The sequence below is a fragment of the Etheostoma cragini genome, chromosome 19 (genome assembly GCF_013103735.1).
Source record: "Etheostoma cragini isolate CJK2018 chromosome 19, CSU_Ecrag_1.0, whole genome shotgun sequence".
Taxonomy (NCBI): domain Eukaryota; kingdom Metazoa; phylum Chordata; class Actinopteri; order Perciformes; family Percidae; genus Etheostoma; species Etheostoma cragini.
The window spans coordinates 18,458,408-18,484,247 of NC_048425.1; the positions used below are offsets into that span (position 1 = coordinate 18,458,408).

At 43.7% G+C, this 25,840-nt stretch overlaps 1 protein-coding gene across 8 annotated transcripts in view; it reads left to right on the forward strand.

Moving 5' to 3' along the window:
* Window positions 1-25,840, forward strand: part of LOC117934638 (nuclear factor 1 B-type-like) — a 59,076-nt gene that overhangs the window by 29,199 nt on the left and 4,037 nt on the right. For 3 of the 8 annotated variants that reach the window (XM_034856472.1, XM_034856471.1, XM_034856476.1), the window contains exons 3-10: window positions 7,571-7,627; window positions 10,053-10,121; window positions 13,169-13,289; window positions 14,072-14,193; window positions 17,560-17,694; window positions 17,896-18,080; window positions 20,359-20,497; window positions 21,935-22,017. In XM_034856472.1, the coding sequence (XP_034712363.1) occupies window positions 7,571-7,627; window positions 10,053-10,121; window positions 13,169-13,289; window positions 14,072-14,193; window positions 17,560-17,694; window positions 17,896-18,080; window positions 20,359-20,497; window positions 21,935-22,017 (911 nt within the window). The remainder of the gene's footprint in view (window positions 1-7,570; window positions 7,628-10,052; window positions 10,122-13,168; window positions 13,290-14,071; window positions 14,194-17,559; window positions 17,695-17,895; window positions 18,081-20,358; window positions 20,498-21,934; window positions 22,018-25,840) is intronic. The other 5 variants (XM_034856473.1, XM_034856478.1, XM_034856477.1 and 2 more) reach the window with 3 other exon arrangements.

The window sequence follows — 25,840 nt, forward strand, 5'->3', positions numbered from 1 at the left end:
CCTCTGCCTCTCCCCTTCCCACCACTACAATGAATGAGAAAACATGCATGCATAATTAAATCTATAGTCTGGTCCTCACTGCACCCTCCCTTCCCTCCTTCCTCCACAGCCGTGCATTAAAAAAACCCGCTCCTGCTTGGAAGTTTGCCACCGGGAAAAAAAAGCGGTGTCTTCCAACCAGAGAGATGTGGCCAACCTTCCACCCTCGTACGGACCTTTTCTTTTTTATCCCGGCCCGTCGAATGGCAGGGTGGCAACAGCGGGCGAATGTAAATGCCACCCGGTCCTGCCTGTCAATTACGCCGCAACAAAGCTAATTGTTTGTTTGGTGCATACCAAAAAGATGCCGAGGTTGGCCATTGATGGGCCCATTGTTTCAGCGCAGATGCAGTCCTTTTTTTCTCACAGGCTAGACTTGACGCTGATTAAACTTGTGAATGATGAGACCACACTTTCAAAAAATCAGCTAATCTATACACATTTATATGTATATGTGTGTGTGTTTACGCCTACATCTAAGAATTATTTTCATTATCAGTGAATCTTTTGATCATTTTTTTCAATTAATCAATAGTCTACAAAAGGTTTAAATTTTTTTTCAAAAATGCCCATCAGAATTTCCCAGAGCCCAAAGTGAAGGTTTTAAAAACTTGTTTTGACCTTCAAACAGTCGCAAATTCAAAGATATTCAGTTTGCAATGATAAAGATGGAGAAGTTTACATTTGAGAAGCTGAATCCTGCGTTTGAAATTTGGCATAATAAAGGCTTCCTAAGATGATCCCAGTTGTAAGGGATTGATTTCCCAGCCAGCCGCTAATTGATTCAATGACCAATTGTTTCAGCACAAAGAACTTTTGATAATCATATATGAATATATCCGCAACATGCAATGTGTCGTGCCAGGTGCGGCGGAGGAGATAAATGGTTTGGGCAGCGTGCAAAAAGGAAAGTGACAAGAATAGAAAGATTAAAAAGGATACAGAAAGAGGAAAAAGGAAAAAAAGGAATGTAATAAAAAAGGGAAAGGAAAGGCCACATTGTGAGAAAAGGACAAACGGAGAGAGAGAGAGCGGGAGGAGGTGGAAACATTAAGTGGGGCGCAGTGTGCTGACTCGAGGCCAGCCTGCTCATTTTTCATGGGACAGATGAGCCACTGTGTTGCGTTGTGTAGTTTGTCTGCAGCTTGGCCGCTGACTGCATCCCACATGTACAGCACAGATCAGCTCGCCGCGGGGAGGCTGGGTGCGTGCCCCTTTTGTGCATGCATGTATGTCAACGTGGGAGTCAAACGTGCACATGTAGTACAGCATGATAGAGCAAGCATTCGGAGCTGCTTTTGATTTTGTCTATTTGTATGCACAGAGTATAGGCATCCGTTTAGAGGTGGCTAAACTTTATTTCACAAATGAAAAGGTGGGGAAGATGAATTTAGATGGGTTAACTCTCATCTGCATCCTTGGTTCTGTGGCTGTGTATCCCTTTGTGCTTGCCAGGTTCTTCCTTCTCCACTCCCGGGCCGGTGTGGCTAATGATCCGTCAGACCATTCAGTCCCTTGTTCAAGGCCCACTCGCCACTGAATGCGCTCCCTCCCCGTCCACACTGTTTGGTGACCTCAATGAGGAGCCTGTTGTCCCCCCGGCTCGGTTAAAATGCTCTCCTCCTTTCACTGCCGTGAGAGTTTACTGAGGAGAAGGCACAGAGACTCTGCGGAGAGAAAGAGGGCCCGCTCCTCGCCGGCATTAGTATGCACCGATTAGAAACAAACACACACTGATGATCCACACACATACACACCAAGGTGGCAATGCTCACATTGAGAAGAGTTGCACACGCACGCAGAGAGATACATGTGAGCTGGGTCACACACAGTCAACCACACACACATACACTGTATGGCTTCTCATTGTTCTTGTCTGGGCTGGGATCCCACTTGATTCCATAAGTCTCAAAACCCTGACAGTCCTACTGTGTGTGTGTGTGTGTGTGTGTGTGTGAGTGTGTCCCCCCTGCTCTATTGAACAAGTCTGTGGTGGTGTCTGGCTTGGAGAAAAGAAGGCAAAATGTCATTGTTCTCACAGACGTTTCAACTTTGCCCCTCTCACTTTCTATCTGCCATTCTCTCGCTTTCGTCTGAGAGAGAGAGAGAGTGTGTGTGTGTGTGTGTGTGTCTGTGTGTGTGTCTGTGTGTTTGAGGGTAACTCACCCAACTGTACCTGCATTCCCTGTCAGTGGCAGTCATTTGATAGGGTGGCCGTCTGGATTACCAGGTGCTCCTTTTAGCCAGTAAGAAATACTTGCCTTGTTCCAATTATGAGATAATCATTACAGTGTCACACAGTGTATGGACACCACTGGGGGAACACATAGTTTCATAGTTTGTCAAAGGGATTACAATACTGTACATTTATGTCTGCGCAGAAGGTATCACTGATAATAAATCAAACAATAATGCATAGAAGGGGTCGTAAGAGAGGCACTTTTCAGTACTTAGCTACTTAGCCCCACTAAATACTCAAAAAGTAGGTAAATCAGGAAGTTGCTCCACATTTCGTGTTTGTTTTACTGTTTAATTAAAGCTCATCTTCGTGTGAGACAATGCCACCCTAAGATGGCGTCCTATTTGGCTGCAGCATTTGTCTTCCCTTTCCCCTCTGCGTCAATATCCCTTTGCTTTCAGCCAGGTCAGGTGCCAGCCCTTTGCAGAACGCCATGCATGAGTCCGGGTGGTGGGGCTGAGAAGCCAGAATTTGGTGTCTGTGTGTGTGTGTGTGTGTGTGTGCGCGCGGTGGGTGTGCGGGGTCGGCAGTGGGGGGCATCGCCAGTTGGCAGGCTGGCACACAATGGCTGGCATGATAAGATCCTCCCAATTCTGTGGGCAGATTTCCTCGCCCATATCTTTTGTTTGGCGTGTTTGGGTTGCGGCTCATCCTGATAAAGGCCACTTTGTTTAGACAACAAAGCGGGAGGGAGGGAGAGAAGAGACAGATAGAGAGACAAAGAGATAGAAACAGAGAGAGAGAAAGAGATGGGGCATTAAAAAGGCGGCAAAGGGGGGAGAGCACCAACACAGATGGAGATATTTAAAGAAAGAAAGAGATAAGTGTTAAAAAAGGACATGAGATGGAAAAAATCAAGAAATTTGAAATAACACAGTGTGCTCTTACAATATCGTCACAGAGACACCCTGAATAGCAGATATCCACTGAGGCTAGTATAAAAAGATACAATAGAGGAGGGATACTGTTGCAGGGACAGCGATAGACAGATAGCGAGAAGAAGAAAGGAAGAGATTTGGAGAAGAGAGCAGGTTCTGCCGGCTGTTGGAAGCCAGCCCGGGTGGTGTGAGGTCATCGACAAAGCTGTGAATGATAGAAACCAGGAGCAGAGGAGGACGCGGGACAAAGTACACACTCGCACTCACACACATTCCAAACCGACACATGTACAGTCATTTACACGTACTGTCAAGACTTGCATGACCCCGTGCTGCACACACGAACACGCACATATTTTGACTGTGCATTTCCAAGGAAGGACAAACTGGTCTCCTGCAGCAGGAAGGGAAAGAAAAGCAGGAGGACACTGAGCAGAACGTCTGCTCGGCCACATCAAATATTTACCCAGGAGCAGCTGTATTGTCGAAACATTACGCATCGGAGCTGCTCCGTAATTAGGCCGATATTTTCTGCCCCTCTCCCTCGCTCTGTTTCCCTACTTCTCTGGGAGTCCACCCCTCTCCACCTCTCCTCCACACTCCCCTCCCCTCGCCTCCCCAGGCTGCTGAAATGCGTCTTGGCTCAGGACCCATGCCTCTGGCAGCCAGAGTGCTATACATGTGCACAGAACCCCGCTCGGCATAAAATGGCTGCCAGACAGGCTTCTCCTCCTGAAATGTCGACAGCGGTATGCATCTGCAGGGTGTGCGTGTCGCGCGTGCGCACTGTCTTTTTTGTGGAGGACATCTGTAAGTGTCTGCAAGTGTTTGCGGGCTAGGGACGTACACCGCCACTGTCAAAAAAAAAAAGTATATATATATGTATATATATGACGAAAGTTTCCTTAAACTATGTGGCTAATTTAAGCCACACTGAAATTAAAACACACATGGTATGTGCATGTGTGTTCCAGCAATTTAGTGGGAACAGAATGGGTATAGTGCCAAAAAATGAGAGGGTGGGTTAGGAGTGTGTGCGCGAGTGTTTTAGTGATTATAAAATCCAGGCGAGGAAAACTCTTGGGTGTGGAGAAACCTCACAAGCACTGACAAACTTTCTCACCGAGCCAGATTTCTGTTGCCATTACCCCTAATTGCCCTAATCGTTACAGTGGTATGATAAGTATCCCACCGGACAAGAAGGTGTAAGAACTCGTGGACACATCCAAAATACCCACAAGCCCTCTCGTCTACTTTTTTTCCTTGCTTTTTTCTTTTTTTTGCTGAGTAACAGCAGATAATCTGATTTATTCGTGGTACTGTTTTTCCCCCTCTTCCTTCATGAACCGGTTTGTTTATTTAAACAAGTGGCAGGGACGGAGGGTGCCAAGAAATGTTGTTTTTGGAAAAGGGCCGTGTGTGTCTATGTGCGTCTTTATGTGTGTGTCTGTGTGTGTGAGAGAGGGCGTGTGTGTGGTGTCTGGCCCTGTGATCGAGGCCTGCCAAGCTCCCAGGGCAAAGCCCAGCCTCCTCGACCGCAACTGTTTATTTACAGGTTACTTACTGTTTATTTGAAGACTATCGGATTGGCTGGGTTTTGTGCACAGGACACCTTTTAGATACAGATACCGGGCCTCAGGCTCAAAATATCCCACTGCTTCACTTTATTTCAGCCACTTTCTGAACTGCATTTATCTTTTAATTCACAGACAATTTATCTGCACTGAAATCCAACCTAGTGTAATCCAGGATGATCTTTCTAGATCATCCTGGATAGTCTATTTTAAATACCTGTTGAGTGAAAAAAGGGATTTGATGCTAAATAAAGTGTTTAGTAGATACAGTCCGCACACTGGCCTGGCAAATGTGCAAGCGCTGTTCTAAACAATGTAATCACCCTGAAGGAAGATGGAGCATGATGCTGCCCTTCTCGGGTCAAAGGTAAAATGTAATGCAATAGGGGAGGTGTTTCCAGCCCTGGCGCAGGCCTGGCAGATGCGCCATATGCTTGCAACCCACCTTGAGTCATCCAGGTGGTCTCTCCTGGTGCTACAGTGGGGCCTCATGCTGGAAGATTCTGCCTGAGATCTCTAATTGCCACCACCATCTGCTCTTTTTGTTATGGTTGCCTGTTCAGTCCTAGAAGAAGGAGGGGAAAAACAACCAAAAACACAACACTCTGATCCGGTCTAAATGAACCGGTGCACCTCTCCCACCTCCACCTCCTCGCTCCTTCTGTCCTCCCACCACCTTTTCAGCGCTTACCTCCTCTTCACTCTCCGGTGCTCTTTTTTCTTCCCTGGCCCGTTTTCTTTCCCTCTCAGCAGTTCTCAGGGCGCGAGCGCAGACTTGGCAGTCGTAACGAGACTGATGGATGACTCTGAAAGTGGCATGGGGGGGTGGGAGAAGACAGGGAGACAAGGCCGCTGAGCTCCCTGCAATCACTTTATGGACTGTGCGCTGTGCCAAATCCACACAAGACTCCGCTCGCCCACAAAAGCCGCTCGACACACACTGTGTGTGTGTGTGTGTGTGAGTGTGTGTGTGTGTGTGCGTACGTGCGTGCGTGCGCACAAAGAGGCAACTTCAGGGAGCCGCTGCGTATTGGTCCGAAAGGCAAAGAAAACCTTGCTGACACCAGACAACGACTCAACTTTTTTATTTCTGACACGATTCACTGAAACTTAATCTAAAACAATTTGGATAATCGATTGAAGTGATTTATAAAAGACAAATGCTCATCATTATGTTGTTCCAGCTTGTCAAATTTGAAGATCTGCCGCTTTTCTTTGTTATAAATAATGGAATATTTTGCAGTCGATCAGACAAACAAGCCACCTTGGCCTTCGGGAAAGACTGATAGGCGTATTTCTTTAATTTCTGCAATTGTTAAGACAAGCTAGCTGCTTTGAAATATTTAAACTTTTCTGTGTCCACATGAGAGATTTTACAGAGGTCCCTTAAAAAATGAAAGACTACAAGATAAGAAAGCACAAGTCACCCTTGTGTTTTTTTTCTAACGTCTTTAGGAAGCAGAGCAGAGATGGATTGTGAGACCACTACTTGTACATTACTCATATGTTTTCAGGGCTAAGCATACTGGAAAAGGGGGATTTTTTTCTTCTTCTTAACGTATGGTCCTGTTCCCTCCCTACTTTGTCATTGTTGAGCTTCAGCCAAGAACATTCTGTTTTTGCAGTGCTGTTTAATAGTCAAATTTAGGAGAAGGGGAACAAGAGAGAGAGGGAGAGACACACACAGAGAGAGAACAAGTAAGGGATAAATCTTTCAACTTTTTTTCTTCTTTCTCTTCCACCCCCCCTCTCTTTCCTTCTCCCCGTTGCCTCTGTAACACAGCTCATGAGAGCTGCGGCAGGAAAAGGGGTGTTGTTGCAAGGCGAGGGTATCTGAGTTCACTGTTTTTAGCTTCTTGTCTCGGCTCTCTCGTGTTAAAGACATAGATGACAATCTCCCTGCTGGTTCTCGTTGGGCCCTCTCCGCCTCAGGGAATGTGTGGGCTTTGGCCGTTTTGGACCATTATGGGGGTCCCTTCAGACGCCGTCATGGACATAGAGCGGCAGTTGCCTGCCGCAATGTTGAGTCCATTTTTCTTTCCAAAATACAGCATACTGTATCACAGATTGAAAATCGGACTTGATTTATAAATTTCATTTTGGTGTTCCACAAAAGGCCCACAAGCCTGTCAGTGATCAACCAGAGCAGGAACTGCTGAGGAATGATAGATTCCCCTCCCATCGAGGCATCGAGGTAAAAGTCGTCAGTCCGGGCCGTGTCATACCAAAGCCTGCGCACCGTAGCCGGTGGAAAGAATTCCACTCATGTTTCCTTGTATTTCTCCGCCCCTCCTGCGCTCTCTCCACGTTTTGTTCTGTGCTCGTACCTTGCACAGCAGGACCGAACACATTCTGTATCCCCCGCCTGCCCCCGCCTAACACTCCCTTAGCCCCTTTGAAAAATTACCCAGAGGTCTGCCGGTAAAAACTTTTAGGCTATCCAGTGTCAGACACAGGGCTTTGCCTTCCCATTAATGATAATGCTGTTCAAACAAAACAGTCTTGTTTAAAACACAGTGGGTATGCTCGCTTTGACGGGTAGATAAGGAAAAACATCAGAAATACACTCTGTCTTGATGAGTGCCTTGACAGAAGTTATTTTTTAATTTAAGTGCACTCAGTGAGTTTGTAATAGGCCAAAGGTGTGAGACAAACTGAGATAAAAACATACACATTTTTTATTAGAAGTTACAGGATACAGTGTTTTCACCAAGCCACCAGGTTACCTTTGCTGGAAATAACCTTTGCTGACAAGAAAACCGTGTTTCAGTAAGATGGCATGTTGTTGTCCTTGTGCTATACTAAGCCCACCCCCCCCTTCCATCTCTGTGTGTTTGCAGACTCGCAGCAGTCAGGAAGTCCCAGTAACAATGAGCCAGGCAAGAACCCTCTTCCAGGTATGTACAGTACCAGTCCTCCTCCCTCCTGTCATCGCTTTATTGTTCCTCTGCAGCTCGCCCTCTGTACAGCAGCCTATGTACACCATAACTTACCTTAGTTTAAATATTATGATCTACTGTGAACTCAGTGACTTGCAGTCAAAATAGCCAAGCCCTTACTGAAAAAAAAAAAAAAACCTGTACTGTACTGCCTTAGGTGCTTACCACATAATGTCTTTAAGACCGTGGGATCCAACAACAAAACAACACGAGATTTCCAGCTGAAGTGGTATTTTCTTTTTCAAGCGAATTGAACTGCATAAATATGACCCTCAGTATTAACTAGATAAACCAACGCGACACACTGTTGTAAATAATAATTAACAACTTGAAGGAACATTTTGAGGTTCAGTTTTAACTTTTCATAGGGCGAGGAGGAATACTGCTGGATTGGATCATTACATTTGAATTGTCTTCATCCCATTGGTAACATCAAACACGGTGTAAAAAAAGAAGAAGAAACGAGACGAGAGACACTAAAGATCTGGAGTGAAAGTGTTACAGCACATTGCACCTTTGGCTGGTAGCTGAGTGTGTGTCGTGGTGAGCCAGCTGTAGAGAATATATTCTCTGGCAGCGCTGTTGTTCCCCTGGACTGACCTGCTCTGTGTCGTCACAATATTGGAATGAAAATAGTTTGAGAAGTATAATTAGTTTTCTACCTCAAGAGTAGGTTGTGCCGATACAGGTGCCAAGGAAAACATTCTAGCGAGCCAATGACTCAGGCCTTGGAGGCCCTCTGCAGTGGCAGGGCTCCCTGCAGAAAGCCGTTGGCTCACTGGAGGCATTACGCTACCTGTGCCAATCGAGCCGCCCGCCTATCTTTTCTTTCTGGCACGGCCCGAGTGCCCTTGGCATTACATCAAAGCCGAGTCGGAGTCATTTGGGTGTCAATAATAACTTGTCTGACTGTTTAACTTGACTTGCAGCCTTTGAATAACGTCGCTGCGTCCCGGGCAGGTCATACAGAGCGCAACAAATGCTTAAAAAAACAGCAAGAAATATAAAATAAAATTATAATTATCATTAGTGCAGTGTAAAAATAATTTCCTGAATACATGACACAAAAATCTTTGCTGTGCTGAAAGAACTTAATTGAGAACCTAAAGCTCATTAAGCTTGGAAAGAGAAAATAATCTTCACTCTGAATACTGCAGTAAATGACTCTTTAAGGTGGGATTTTCTTGCTGTGATACTCTATCTTAGCTCAACAGTGTCAATATTGACAGTTATTAAGGTTTGCTTGTATATGTGATTAAATAGGCAGTGCCCGTGGCTCAGCGCGGCCTCATCGGTTGTACTCTCAGCAGCAAGAGTTTCTGTGTCACTCCCTCTCTCCTCACACACCTGTCCTGTCACTCTTTACTGAACTGCACACAATGGTGTGCCGCTGTTAGTTTAAACCAGGGCTCTTCAACGGTTTTTAAGCCAAGGACCCCTTAGCTGAACGGGAGATGGAGCAGGGAGCCCCTACTACATTACAAATGAAGTTGGATATTAAACTGGGCCTAAAATAACATGCAGGGCTAAAGCCTTTATACGTATGTTTTTTGCTTAAAATACTAAGCTATTCAAATAGCCTAATAATTGTTGGCATGATTTTATAAATCATGTTACGATGATAACTTCCATGTGGTATAGGGGATTGTGAGGATAAACTGTATTTGTGGATGGATGCTAATAATATGCTGGATTTTAGGACTTTAATTTTTTTTTTTTATGTAACAATACTTTGTCGGCCCCCCCGCATTGACTCTGAGGACCCCTCTGTTGAAGATCCCTGGTTTAAACACTTAAACTGAAAAACAGACTCAGTCACAGTGAAGTCTTTTATTTTTAATTTTTATAATACACTCATTTTCAAGTCAACGATCGCAACCAACACAGCTAGATTCTCATGGAAATATGAATACATAAGTATAATTTAGAGCTTTTGAAGACAAAAAGACACATGTGAAAAATTCTAAGTTGAAGAATGACTGATCGAGTCTTTCTTTTTACCATTTTTAAATAAGATTACATGTATGTGGTGACGGAGCCTAAATCCATGAGTGACAATCTGTACCTGTATATTTGTCTGTGACTAATTGATGTTGGTTAAATATAAAATGTAATAACAAAGCAAGATTACAGAAAAATTTATGGAACAATTGAAAACAAGAAATCAGGATTTTATTTATGGGTTTCAGACTCAATTATCTTTATCTTTATTGACAGCCGACAACATTTCAATGGCTGAGAATAGTTGGGCATGTTGAACCCAATGTAACTGACAATTTCACATTCAACTCTGAAAAGTATGAAAGTATTTCAGAAATAACATGCATAACTGTAAACAAAAAAAAATGATTTCATGATTTTCTCTATGTCCCTGTGTCTACAGTGTACTTGGAAGACAGCTTCATTAAATCAGGAGTCTTCAGTGTTACAGAACTGGTGCGAGTGTCCAGAAGTAAGTACATACAGTAGCTGTCATATGCTAATCTTTTGCTTTTGCACCCTGTACACACACACACACACACACACACACACACACACACACACACACAAACACACACTGATTAGACCTGCTCACGTAGAAGCTGGGCGGCACTGCCCTGGGGATCACACAAGGATACAAAGTCCACGTACATTCAAGAATGCCTGCGGTGTAAGTTTCCCTTCCCTAACAGGTGCAACCTAGTTAATATAAGGAAGAAGTCAGTCAGTCGGTCTGTACACGCCCCCGCGTTCTTAAGCTGAGGTCTAATCAGGTGACTAAAAACACCTATAAATCTGTCCTATTTCTCAAAAGCAGACTGATGTTTTGGGAAGTTTTTCATATAAACAGAACATGAAAGTCCCAGCTTTTCTACGGATCCCAACCTTTGTACACTAACTGAAATCCACCGTACCACTGCAGGCCAGTAAATCCAGTTTGGCCAGTCTGCCTTGCAATAAGAGAACACTGCTCAGCAGTCTTTATGAGCCTATGTGCATCTGTATGGACTTGTCTGCCCTCCGTAAAGCCGCTGACGGTTGTTCCTCCGGCAGTCCTCTTGCCTCTGATAACTGAAGGCACCCTGAGGTGCTGTTTTGCTGTGCACAAAGACTCCATTCACCCCACATAACCTGTGTTTAACACAAACATACCTGTGTTGTGCTGTTTGTGTCTTGTAGTATGCACCAGTCTATTCTAGGTCCTCTGGTTAGACTCAGAGTTAGGGCTGCACGATATAAGGAAAATAAGCGATAATCATAATTATATTGCAAAATTACTCACAATGCATAAAGAGATATTAAAGGGAACTCAGTTTTGCATTTCTGCTGCTTTCAGTATCCTTCAACAATACCAAAAAATTGTTTGTCGAATTTAAAACAAATTAAAGGAAATCATTTCCAGGAAAGAATTATGGACAAATTGAACATTTTATATATGATATAAAAGGCACCACAAAAAAAGAATGACAGTTACATTTGTAAGTGCAGTTTTCTACTGATATTTTCATTCAACTAACAAAAAAAATCGCAGACGATTGAAAACGATAAATTGTGCAGCCCTACTCAAAGTGGTGTGTATGTCCTATAAATTCCAGATTATAAAGAGGATCATTTTATTCCCAGCACACAGGGTTTTCACATGTAAACTCCTCAAAAATAGTCCCTAAAAACCTCACCATGTTTTGTCCATTCACATGGGAATGCATGGAGAGCAATCAACAGTATCAACGCTGACCTTGGTCTCTGTTTACCTGTTGTATCAAAGTGTTTCTGATGTAGGAGCATGGTCCAGGTTGTCACATACATCAAGCTCTGAAAGGCCGAACCTACTCCTTTTCGAAGCCCAGGGACTGAATATCCTTTGAACGGCTGTGTTTTTGTTTAGTGTTTAATTTGCCCCCTGACCAGATGGCCACTGAGCTGGCGTGCTTGCTCTCATGTGACCGAGCCCGGTTTCACTAAAGCCGACTGAAGTCGAGCTGGAATTTTAAAAAGGTCGACGGACGCACAGGAATTGTCACTCACTCAGCCGGTCACTCCCTGGGAAGATTTCTAAGCAGCCGCTCGTCCGTCATCGCGCGTCTCTCCCAACTCTCCAGGCTGTTGAGACATTCTTTGAAGTCCATCAAAGGGAGCTGCGGAGTTCAAGGCTGACTTGCAATCCAGCTTTTCGACGAGGACACTCATTAATGCAACAGGAGCCTCGGCTGCAAGTGTAAAGATATTTTGTCAACAGAAAAAATGTAGACATGCACAGGCAAGTGAAACTGTTTGTGCACATTTGGGAAGACAGTACATTTCCCCCGTATAAAGTATAAAGAGGAGGTAATCTGCTATGATTTGCAGCACCATTGATGCATTTACTGTCGGTCTTTTTAGCTTCAAAGTCAAAGCTCAGATTATTAAATGAGAGGACTGGCAGGGCAGCCAAGTGGCATTGCAAATATTTTGCCAAGCCAATAAGAGAGAAACCAGCACAGACAGAGATGGTCGGGGGTATCCTCAGCTATGAATGAAAAAAAAAACACCAAAAAAACAATGGTCTTGTGTTCAGCGTCCTCGGGCCGGATGCATTCCTCCACAGACAGCTCGGTATGGGTAGCAGCGGGTAGGGGCCTCTGCCAGGCCTTTAGTGGGTTGCCAGGGCGGAGGCTGGCGGAGTGATCGTGCCAGTGGTAAACCTCAGACCACAACAGACGGCGCCACACACTCCATCCTCTCATCGACTCCAAACCAACCAACCGCTTGGGCTGCGGGCTGCCTCGCGGCCCACACACTGACGAGCGAGAGACATAGAGAGAGAGAGAGAGAGAGACATAGAGAGAGTTAGGATGGGCGGTGAACTCCTTTTGTTCTGTAAACACTGGCCTGGCCTCCCTTGAAACAATATACCTCACCTTGACCGCAGTGAGAAAAACCACACCTTTGCCACTGTAAATCACCATGCGAGGAAACTGCTGAGTGTTATATTGGAGCGCAGCGGAGGGAAGAAAAGGTCGAAGATTGTTCATCCAATTTGTGATGCATTGCAAATTATGGTATTTTACCACAGATGGCCTTCTTTTGGAGCTTTAAGCTGTAAAATACACTATCGACTTACTGCTGTATATTTACACATTTAGTGAATTTTCAGTGCCACATTTAAATAAGACTGGATTCAAAAATAATAATAATAATAATGGTTGTAATAAAATGTGCTGAGATGCATCCATAGTCATAGTGTCTTTCCGCCTGCACACACAACCACTTTGAGAAGCAGTGACTTCACTAATCAGAGTGCTTAGCAGAAATGCTTTTGATGGTCAGGCAGTTAACCTGTGAATGGGGAGCGCTTCATTTGTTACAAAGGGCCTCTAAACACAAAGCGTCAGTAACAGTCAGTCGAGCTTTTGTGCAACTAATTGTGCATCTCTAGATGTGAGGATAAGGAGAGATTCAGCACTCCATCTGACGACACTGCATCCTTTACAGTGGTTACAGCATAACTGTCTCTCTTTGTTTGCTCTGTGTCCTCTACAGTGCCCATCACCCACGGTGCTGCGGTGAACTTCTCCATGGCCGACATGCCCAGCCAACCCTACTATCATGACCTGAACTCCAGCGTGGGGCTGCATCGCTCCCTGTCCTCCCCTCCTGGCAGGTCAGTGGAAGGAACTGCAACCAAAGCGCTTTTGAACAAAGTTGTGTGTGTGTGTGTGTGGGGGGGGGGGGGCTTCTATAAAAACATCATAGCAGTGACATTGAATTTTATTATGAACACACAAAAAATGAACATGTTATATGTTTTTTGTTTAGTCAGTGCAGGAAAACAAAGTGAAAAATGTGTAGCTAGCTGTATACTCTCGCTTTCAGTTTTTATGCTAAGCTAAGCTAACCATCTCCACCATAGCTTCATGTTTAGCATAAAGCTAGAAGAGTGTATCACTCTTCTTGAGTAACTACTTTCCGAATATTTGTCAATCTATTCCTTTAAAGCTTTAGTGAGTAACTTTTTGACATTAATGAACGTCTGTTACATTCAAGCCATGGCCACATGAGTTGCTACAAAGCTAATTAAAACTATCAGCTCCACACAACTCTCTCTCTGGATGTCTCAGTATGACTATGGTCAGAAGCGTCCGATGACTTTCCCACGTGGAAACTTGAGTAAAAATAATGACCTCTTCATGTTTTGAATCTTCTGTGTCCTCCTTGGCTACTAGCAACTGCGTGAAGGGGTTGTAATGTGGACGTGCCGACAGTTTTGTTGTCATTACTTAGAATTCCTCATTGGGGTGACAGAAACTACGCACTTTAGTTTTAACTATACACAAGTTACTCGGCATCATCATCATCCACACAGACGGCCCCAAAATCAATACAGACATGAACACCAAAACAAGACTGGCTATGCTAAACCATAAACTTCTCCATGTCCCACAGCAAAAGGCCCAAAACGGTCAACATGGAGGAGAACATGGACACCAGCCCGACAGGACCTGACTTCTACTCGTCACCCAGCTCGCCAGCCAGCAGTCGGGCGAACTGGCACGATAGAGACGGAGGTGATTTCCCTGTTCTTATGTGCCCACCTTTATTTACCTACGGGAGGTTTGTCCGGTGTGGATGCACTTTGTCAGTTATAACCACCATCGCATCACCATCACCCTGCACGGCAGCGTGTTGACAGAATTTAACGAGGGACTCATTTCACCCTCATCGCATGGAAATAGATTTGATCAAAGCGAACACCTCGCGTTGTTTTATCAACAGCAGCTGAACTCTCTTTAACTCCCAGCCTCGCCAGAAGCTACTGTACATCAATGCCGTCGCCCGTTTTAGTGCAGATGAACTGCATCTGGTTTCTCTGCACATGAACCTGTTCAACCCTCTCAAAATAAATACCATGACAGAGATGGGCCCAGGCATCGCCAAGTAATATAAATGTTTAAACCCATTTGAACTGCTGTCTGAATGTAAATCTCAATTCTCTCGCACCTGTCGCTTACATAAAGGAAACATTGGATCCCAAAATGGAGTGTCCGTTATGAGAACAAAGTGTTCCAGCTGAGATTCATGACTCATTGGCTATTGTCATTACTAATCAACTTTATGATAGGAGTTTTACTAGTATACAAGTGAAAGTTGTGTGTGTTCAAATGTTGGGTGTGTCATTCTTCTCCATCTACAGACATAGGAAACACCTTGTGAGTGGCCTTTATGCAGAAATCCCAATTCCTAAACCTCATGTAGAGCGATCAGACCCCGAGGGGCAAACACGCCAGATAGCTTCTCATCAGGAAATCCGGCATCTTGGCGGAAGATGAGAGAAATTCCCTGACAGTAGAGTTTTTGATGATCCAACTTTTAGGAATTAGTTAGAAGGGAATTAAGAAATAAAGCTCACCTAATGAGGTCATACACAGGTCTTACCGGGGAAAAAAAGAAAAGGTAGAGAAGTGTGTATCAGAGAAACAAGCTTGTTTCTGCGCGAGAGAGAGCGAGAGCCTCACGGGACAGCTTGCATGTCTCATTACGTTGTCTCCTGGTGCAGGGCAGACCCGTCACACTTTTAATTAAGGCCTCACTGTCCCATGTTTCCGGATCATTCTCACTCTCTGCTGACTTTTCTCCACACTTTGCTGCCTGTACCGGCTCTGCATTTTACAAAGTGTCCCACCATTTCTTCAGCAAGGCATGCTGTGGTTTTACCTTGTGTTTGCACTTTGTGTACGTCCTTGTTTTTGTTGCAGTCTTTTATTTTTATTTCAAGATAATTAGTACCGAGGCTGAGAGAGGAAAACATCAGCTGATACACGAGAGACACCACACTGGTGGGATTCAACCACAGCCCAATGTGGGTACATGAGAATGTAGTCTGTCCCATGCACAAGGCCTGGGAGGATTGCTCTGCGTAAACTTAGACGCTTTGGGGCGAGGAGAAAGGGAAAGCAGTGGGTAGGAAGCTCTCCAAAGACAGCCATTATTCTGTCAGGAGAGAATAAATGACACGTGGGGTGATATTGAACCCATATGAGGCCTCCCAAGTGCCAAGCGGTCATTTCGCACATGGTTGTCATTCGTCAAGAAATTGTTTCTGGTTTGTAATTTTCTCTGGGGAAGTACAGCATGAATTAAGAATTTATTTTTTGTGGAATTTCTTTATGTGAAGGTACACATTCAATTCAATTCAATTTTATTTTATTTGTAATATCAATTCATAACAAGAGAGTAGGTCTACAATTTAAAAAGTCCCAACAATTCTAGTAATTCCCCCAGGGGCGAGCATTGAGTGCAACAGTGGTGAGGAAAAACTCCTGTTAGGAAGAAACCTGGGACAGACCTAGACTCTTGGTAGGTGGAGTCTGACGGGGCCGGTTCGGGGTGTCACAACTAGTCTGGTCTAAATACAAAAAAAAAAAAAAAAAAAACTTGTTATTTAAACTATTAGAGTTGTTTAATTTCTGGTAATTAATTGTCCAGTTTAATTTCCCGAGGCGGTCCAGTTGATTCTCTGAAGGAGTTGATTAGCAGAAGAGAGGCGGAAAGCTGAATACCTCAACTGCAGAAAATATTTCCTATTCATACATGGAAACATTGAGCAGTGATATCAATCTTCTCGATGGTATTTCTCCCTCTGACACAAAAATGAAAGCACTTAAGCCTGTATCCTCTTGCAACCTCAGACTGGGAAATCCCCCTGAATTCCAGCCACCTTTGTTTCTCACTTTCTCTGGAGATGAGTGAGTATTCCTGTCACTTGGGTGGATCCTTCCCTGTTGTGGGAGAGAAAAGGGAGGGAAAAGGCGGTAAATACTATGGAATTGCATCGACTACAGGGTGTATATAGCTTTTTTTTTTTTTTTTTTGGGAGGGGGGTGACTGTGACTGTGACAGACCAGAAAAGCACTTGATGAATGTTCATAGAAGAAGCACGAGCAGACATAGGCCATTGCCTCTCGCATCTATTTGTTATCACGTTCCCTTCAGACACTGTCTTACCATGGAAAATTGAAAGCCGCACAGCCGTGACTGAAGAACATTGCTCATGAGAGTGTAGAACACCAATAATGAGCAACTTGTCAGAGTTTGAGCAGATACTTTTTAGTTTGCAGAACAACAAATTTTCTAAACAAATTTTGTGTCTTCTGCCGAGCCGAGGATTATTCATGGAGAATTACAATAGCTTGTCAAACATCGTGCAAGGTCGAGGCGAGCAGATGTTACAGTGTGATGCTCTATTTAAGATGACGTGAGGGTCTTGAAATTCTTAAATCCCATTAGAGCGCCCGGCTGCTTTACAACTGTGCATCAGCTCGCTGGATTTAATTGTCTGCCTAGAAAAGATAAAAGCCACATTTTTACAGGACTCCTATTTCTTGAGGATGTCCAGTAATTTGTAATGATTCCAGATATTATGAGTGATTTTGACCCTTTGCAGTGTCTGTAATTTTCTAAATAAATGCTGCATATGCTAAAGACAAATATGGGTAATAATACAAATCCCAAACAGATCAAATACTGCTTAATTTCAACTGTAATTCATTTTTGGTGCTTCATTTCTTTTCTTTGTGAGAAATGAAAGAACTAGTAGAAGCTGGAGAAAAATGGTTTGATCCATTTTTCAGCGACACACCTAGAGTTTAAAATGTTTCTTTTTGTGTACACGTGAAGTCATTTTATTTCATTTTTCTGTATGAAACACAACACAGAAGTTGGGTCACTTTAATGTTTCTCTTGTCTAGTCATGTGCAAACATGTCCAAAATGATCAAAGACCTTTGAATAATTAATATAATAATAACAATAATTAAATAAGATAAGAAAACCTTAATTTGTCCCACAATGGGGAAATTGCGTTAAAAATATGTACACATTTTCTGACAAGAGCATGCATTCATGTGTGTGTGCCTGTGTGTGTTTTGCCACTAGCAGACATGTCCTCTCCTACCATGAAGAAGCCAGAGAAGCCGCTGTTCAGCCCCACCTCCCCACAGGACTCCTCACCCCGACTCAGCACTTTCTCTCAGCCCCATCACCCAGGCCTAACAGGTGTAGGACACAGTGGTGAGTTACTGCTGTCTCCAACCACCAGCTCTCTTGCTAAATCTGGAGCTCAAATTGACATTTTTCCTGATAGACACAGTGGAAAAATCTATGTCTGCACTTCATTTTCTCTCTCAGATCAATGATGATCGCTTTATCTTAACTCCGTCTCGCAAACACTCTTTATCTTCCTCTGGTCTCTTCTGTCTGTCTCTCTTGCAGTTATATCGACGAGGAGCCCCCCTCCACACTCGCCCCTTCAGTTCTCGGCCTCTGCCATCTTGCCCCCAGCGCCGTCGCCCTACTTCTCGCACACCACCATCCGCTACCCGCCCCACCTCAACCCAGCTGATCCCCTCAAGAGCTACGTGCCGTCATATGACCCGTCCAGCCCACAGAGCAGCCAGGTCAGTATTTATTTTTTTTAATCTTTGAAGAAGCCAGTTTGTTGGCCAGACGTCGGAAGCAGGGTTGGCAAGAGTTCCATGGCCTCGAGTAGTCCTTTTGTTATCTTGTTGGGCTCTGTTCCCATCTGACCTAAGAGAACTTACAGCATGCATTTGTCGTTATTTCATCAGTGCCTCGTTGGACTATTTGCAAGTAGAGAAACATCATCCTGATTGGCTTGTTTTTTTCTTTTTTATCTGAATCTTGCTCCTGGTCATTCATTATGTAATTTGATTACAGAAAATCTTACATTTTTTTATGAGCCCAAAATTAGACATTTTAAGCCCTTAAGCTGACCACAATTTGTTAGTATTTATTTCTGGGAACCCCTTAATGGACACACGTCATTTCATTTACCACTGGGCTGCCTAGGTTGGATGTGGGGAAATACCTTTGGTCAGAAACCGATTATTACAACAGGCATCATAAAGAGTTAAGTAATTGGAATAATTTAGGGGGAATTGCATCATAGTTAAATTAATCCGTTTTTCATTTTGCAGGCAACCCCAGACTGAACTTTGCAGACCACTTTATGTGACAGAGATGCTTATACAGTATTTTCTGTTTGATAAATTGCACACGACGAGGGTTATAGTACGTTCTCAGCCTTATATTTGTGGTCATGCTAAATTAAATGAAAACGTGCTCAATGTCTCCATAAAAAAGTCAACCAAACTATTTCAATTGCAGTCACACGTGACATACAAATCAGGATCAGGACATTGTAGTAATTCAAATAGCTTAGGGCTTTTAATATATTCGGGGTATACATTGCGTTCAGTGTGTTTGAGAGAGAGCAGGCGTCTCTATAGATGAGAGAGCTGTGTGATATTTATGTGAGTTTTATATCCCCGCTGTTCTTACTGTAAACAAAGGCCTCGTAGACGGCTCCATCTCCAGAGCAGGGAGCGGGTCTGGGGGAGGGGGTCTGTTACTCTAGAGAAAAACCGCGGGGAATGATAAAGGTTGTAAATATTTGCCGTTGCCGGGGCCCGGCTCTTGTGCAGAATTAACTGGCCCTCTGCTGCGGTGCTGGAGAAAGAAGAGAAGGGGGGGGGGGTGGCGGGCTAGTGAGGTGGGGTCTGGTAGAGAAGAGAGAACGCTGGAAGACTAGTGGGGGGGAGGAGGGAGGGTGGGGAGGCTAGGCAAATAACACAGCGCTTATAATCCCATGGACGAGTGCCAGAATGTTTTTATGCTTGCTTTAACGCAGATTATATTACACTCTAATTAAACATTCTATTCACATCGAAAGGGAACCCTGTGGACACAATTCTTTTCCAAAAAGGCCTGTTTGAGTTTTGAACTCGGGGCGGCCCTGAAATGAACGCCCCAGACAGTCTCCAGCCGTCTAAAAGACTAGCTCCCACTAGCTTCCTTTATTTCTTTCTCTATATATATAGTTGCTGTGGCTCGCTCCCTGTACTCGCACATTCACACCATTGTAACAGGTCACTCCGCAGCTCTCGCTGGGTCTTTTCATGCCCGAGTCCTCCTAACTTCCCTTTACGAACGCCACTAAAAACATTGTTTAAAATCATGTAGGAAATCCATCGGCAATGACTGCCGACCTAATGTTACTTGTGCCCCCCCCCCCCCCAGAGCTTTTAGTAATAACTGTGACAACACAGACTGAAAGTACTAAAATCTTTTCTTCAGACGGAGCATTAAGTGAAAGAGTGAGCACCTTTTGTTGTATTTTTTATTTTTTTTTAGGTCTGTGACATCAAACACAGCAGTTAAGAGGAGTTAACCCCCCCAGAAATTAGGATAGGACATTAAGTTAAACATTGCTCACTGTTCTGTAAAAGTGTAGTTTTTTTAAATACTTCTGTTTTTCAATTGAGATCTGCCCAACTGCATATTTACCAGTGAACCTTACATTTTACACATAAGGACACAGTTTCCTGTCCTCACATAAGGGTTTTAGGTTGAGGTTCTTGCTTTTGGAGCTCCTTCAGAAAATAATTATTGTCTTTTCTTTTTTGCCTTAATTTAACCATCTGTTTTAGTATGTTTATTTTTCCAACATAAGTTACCGGCAGATGTTAATATGCCAATTTATGTTCATCCTAATGTTTCAGGACTGTTCTCTGATCTTAACTAACAGAAGAAAAGCTGAGAGAGATGTAGGACTAAACCACTCCATGTTTGGCATGAAAACCCCTGAAATCTGGACAAAAGAAATCAATTTATGGAAATAAAGTGTTTTTGCTGAATTGGGTTTTGTGTCTGCAGCCTAACAGCAGTGGCCAGGTGGTAGGAAAGGTCCCAGGCCACTTCACCCCAGTTCTGGCCCCCTCCCCACACCACGGCGCCGTGCGACCCGTCTCGCTCTCCATGCCAGACACCAAGCCCATCACCACATCCACAGAAGGTGAGTCCCTGGCATCCAGTACTGAGTCCTCCATCACCTACTGCACACCACCAGTGACTTCATGTCTACATCAATGCAGCAACGGGACTGGAATTAAAGATTTTTTAGCTGGTTGTTCTCACATACATTTCACATTCTTAAAAGAAAACATCAACTGCATAAAATGCATCTGCAAAAGAAATTATGAACAGAGTTTTTTACATTTTATATTTATTATTTGTATTGTTATTTTTAAGGATGCCACATACAAGATAGACAATGAAGAGACCAATACAATGCAAAGACAAAACAATACTTAAGCAACCCTTTAAAGGATAATGCATAGGATGAAGAAGACGTCTATTTATTGAGAGAAAGGGAGACGGGAGAGTAGGACTGCTCAATTATGGAAAAAATATAATCACGATTGTTTTGGTCAATATTGAAATCACGATAATTACACAATAATAACATGATTACTCGCTTCCTTATGGAAAGATGTTGCAATTTTTTTACTTAAGTAACAGTGGAAAAAAATTAAACACAAATTTGTCTTAATACTTTTCCTATTTACACATTTAAACCAGTCTTTAAACTGAGTCAGGCCCGGTTACATTGTAATGTAATGTTACTTTTTGGACTTTCCTGTTTAATAAATATGAATGAATGAAATGAATGCACTTTAGTTTTTCATTCAGAATACTAGAGAAAATAAGAGTTTTCTTGTAAAACGTAATGAGCTGAATAATTGTTTTTGTCGATTTATTCAGTTTTTGTGATCATCGATTGCACAGCCCTACAAGAGAGACTATTCTGCAGTGCTAACAAAAACTAAATAGTAACAAACAACACTGGTTTACTGTTAAAAAAAACCATCCACATGTTTTTACAGTGGGACAGAATGAGATGGAGGTGAAGAGAGTTGAGCGTCCATCGGAGCTCTTAATGTGGGTTTCCCAGTGATTCCATTTCAGCGTGTAAAGGTCTACTTTGTTCATACGCTATTCCAGTGCTGCCGAAAGGCCAGACTGGCTAACCCGGGAATTCACAAAGGGAGCATCGGGGGCCTTCCATTCACTCAGGATCAGTTAGTGACACAGCATGATGGCTGTTTGAATCCACTCTGAGGGACGTAGATCCTGAAGAGAAGAGAAGGATCACCTAACACAAATAGACTCGGAGAGAAGGAAGCTTTTATCTCTTAAAACGTTCAATATAGGCACAAATTCCTACCCAGAAGTCTTGTTCGTCATGGCAACCAAAACTGGTGTGGAGGTAGTGAGAATATGAGACCAAATTTGGGTGCGTTTGCTCATCAGCTGTCAGCTGGGTTGTGACAAAGAGTGAAGCGGTCTACACAGTGAGCTCTCAATGCTATTCCAGGGAGGAAGTCTAAATGCTAAATGCCAATTGTAATGCAAGCTTGTTTGTCTGTTTTCATGATGGCATGTTACCCAGGCTACTCAGCCCCTGGCACCCCGACGGCTAACCGCTTTGTAGGCCTGAGCCCCAGAGATCCCGCCTTCCTCCACCAGCAACAGGTGAGATTTCCTCCCCAGTCCCCCCCCCCCCTTCTCCTCCAGCACTCAGCTCACCTGCTCCTCTTTATCTTTTCATTTTCTGTCCCCCATCTCCCCACACATCAGATGTGAAATCCCTGCCCTCTGCAAAAGCACTCTGAATTGGATTTGCTGGAAGCATTAAACTGTCTCGTTAGATCAGAGCGCTTCTAGATCGGATCAGAGCACTCACTATTGGTGTAAAGAATTAGCAACCTGTCACGTTTTCCAGACCCCAAAAGGATAGAGCCCTAACACAGCTAAGGATAGCAGGTTATAGTCATAATCAAATGTTTTTCTTATTACAAGAGTTAGGGGTTACAGCTGTTCTTTTTTCACTGCCGTTATTATTATTAACTCTACCGATGGAGTTTTAATAAATGAAAGAAATTAAAAGATCCTTAAATGACCCACAATTAAACATCCTTAGTATGTCCATTAGATGAATTTCAGTGGATTCCATTTTATATATATATATATATATATGTCTTGAAACAACAGCGCTACCACATTTCCTCTTGGATTTTTAGGATGGATGAATATGTAGTGTGAGATATCATTTGGAGTGTGTGTGTTAGAGTTGAAAGCCCTCAGTCAGTCAGGACATTCACTGTCACTGTGTGGCCACTACTCACAAGATGGATGGGACATGTGGGTATCTTTGAGAGGGTAATGTGCTCAGCTCTAATTCCTTCACACATTACTTTGGAAACACACACACACACACACACACATACCACATGTAATCAGTACACTCATTTATGGTACACAGGCTGAATATTTAGTGTTGGCGTCAGGCGGTTGCCCCAGCAGCAGTCCTATAGGGCAGATGTGGTCACCCTGTGAGTGTGTGTATGTGTGTGTGTGTGTGTGTGTGTGTGTGTGTGTGTGAGGCTAGGAGTGTTGCTGTGTCGGACGGGAGAGAGTGCTCTCCCCCACCCGTCTTATTGAAAGCGCTGTTCTCAGGCCAAGGCTTTTCCAACCACAACTAATTGAATGCATCTGCACGCGGCTACATAATGATCGCTGGGTTTCTCCTCAGCTCAGCTCGCTTTTTATTTTTTATTTGTTTTAAAGTTTAGTAAAAAATGACAAAGCTGGCCTCTGTTTCCTCGCTCCTCTTTTCTGTCTTTCTTTCTCTCTCTCTACCTTTCTTGCTCCCCATGGTTTCCTAAAATCCAAGTAGGCCGGTGGATGTTTGTCAGCAGTCATGGGATGCCTTTATTCCACTCGGGAGGAGGAGGAGAAGGAGGAGGAGGAGGAGAGGGAGGATTCACTTGGCTAATGTCGCGCAGTTTGTCTTCCACATTTTCTCGTAGAGCCGCTACTTCTTTCATTGAGGCACAAAGTGACTACTCAAGACAGCCGCAGTCTGAGCGGAGCAGCATGAGCTGGCCAAAGCTTTGCCCCCAGAGGCTTTAAGGCCTTTTTCTTTTAGATTTGTAATTTGCCAGCTATCTACATATCCTCCTCAGAAATACTGTATGATAATCCTATAACAATCTTTTTAGTTGATTGATTGTAATAATTCCAAATTTAAATGAACCGAAAACATATGAGTGTGTGATCCTGGTGCACTGACCAGTCAAAACGTAGAGGATTTCAGCGCTAGCAAAGACAAACAGCTCAGATATCTTTGGTCTTCTTATTGATTCATTATGCTTCTGCTTGTCACAGTTGTTTTTTTGTTTTCTGGTATGATTTTACGGCCCGGGATCTGGCCTCGCTGAGCGGGTCAGCACCGAGCCGAGTGTCCCTCCGCACTGAATCCTCTGTCATTGTCCTTATCTGGCTGTGGGGATGTTTATTGTGTGGGATCCGCGAGGCTTACCGACACTTTTAGTTGTTTAGGTGCAGACATTTTCCGCCAGGCTTGGTAGGAAAGGGAAAGGCCTCACACACACATGGCTAGAGAGCTAATGCTATGACATGAACCTCTGCTGCTGTCAGACCAACATTTGAGGAAATTTGAGAGGAAAAACAGAAGAGTTAGAAGGCAGTTTTAATTTTTGGAAGAATGGAATCATTGTTTTAATAATGTAGCGTATATATAGATCTCCTACTCCGTGCTCAAACTGCTACTACGGTGTTGGTTCCAAACTATGAATGATAAATGACCTGCTAGTGGAGCTTAAAACAATTTACTTTTCAGCACAGTGCCTGCTGTTGTGTAAAATGTTGCACCACTAAATTAGAAGTCTGAAACTGGACACACACACACACACAACACAGTAGGCTGTAGGCTTAAAAAATGAAAAAAAAACAAAAAAAACAACACCACCACATGATTCCCACACCTGCTCTACGATTCCCAGGCAGCGAATGTGTGAAAACCCTCCATTCATCTCTCGCCTTGGTTAACCCCTCGAGGGAATGCCACCATCTAGCATTCCGCAGGGAAAGATCCGTGATCAGATGTCATTTGCTATTATCTAAGGAAGGATCCTAATCCACAATCTGCCCGCATCTGTTTTCTAACGTTCCCCGGCTCTGTCCCCCTTTCCCCCCGCTGTCTGTGCCACTCTGATGTGCCGGTGCCAGCGGACAGATGGCGAGCCCCTCAAGGAGCGGTGGCACCGAGCGTCTGGCCCAACCCGCACATTCTCTCCAAGCTTTTGTCAGGCTGGAGAGCGCGGGAGCTGCGTGGGGGTTTAGTCTCCCGACCTTCCCCTGAACACAGAGAAAACACGCTTGATGGAACAACATGCATTATTTCCTATTCACTTTAATTAAGCAGCTATTGATCTATTATGCTATTGATGAAGTAAAACGAATGCATTCAATTGTAACATGAGACTTTTAAGATTTGATTTGGTTTCTTTCCACTACTTTGCATTAGTTCCCGAAAAGAAAATCCAAGCACCCAACAAAAACACGTCACTGTATTTAAGTATGGCTTGAGTAGGAAACCATCATCGTCTCCTGATGTGTTCGTCCAGGTGTTCGGAGGAAAAAGAACGCATTTCTTGACCGCTGCAAATGGCTTTGAATATTCAGCGTGTGCGTATATCTGATTAAATGCCTCTTAAGAGCCTCTGCAGAACGTCTGCCACTGAACGCAGAGTGCTAACAGTGCAGTTTTATCCCGATGCATTACTAAATGAATGTGTTGACCACAGGGCAAGGTTAGGCTGGTGTTGGCAGAGATAGCTCTCAGCTGGATTGCGGACACGTGCGCTCGCATAATGCATGCAAAGGAGACACCGTTTGTGTGCGGCTTTTTTGTTGCAGTAATTTGTAATCTGTATGTAAGGTTGGCATGTCTTAAGAGGGAGTGTGTATGTGTGTGTGTGTGTGTGTTGTTTAACAATATTGTAATTTTGACCCTTAATCAATAAAAACAGTTTAGCTAATGAAAAAAAAGTCTGCATGCTTGAAGGCATGCGTACTCCTTCCTGAATCTGAAAGCGCCACCACAGTGAAGCAGTGATTATCGACAGGGTGCATGCATCCAGTGGATCGCATGGCTTCATTGGCTAACCATCATAAAAAGCAGTAACCCCTCACAGATAAAACACCAATATGATGCTCACTTGTTACTAACAGTTTTTTTTTACTTCCAGGTTAGCTGTTACCACTAACTGTGACTGCATGTTTTTTTCTTTGTCTGTTTTATCCATAGCTTTTTATTTTCCTTTTCCTCAGCAAATATTGAATTCCATCCACTATTTTTACAGCTAGGACTTGTTTTGGAGTCATCTTTGTATTTCCGCTGCTCCTGCTCTAGGCTCCAATGCATGCATTTGTGTATAGTGTTGAGTTGTAGTAGTAATCTGAAGTGGAAGTTGTCTTGGCCCAGTGATCT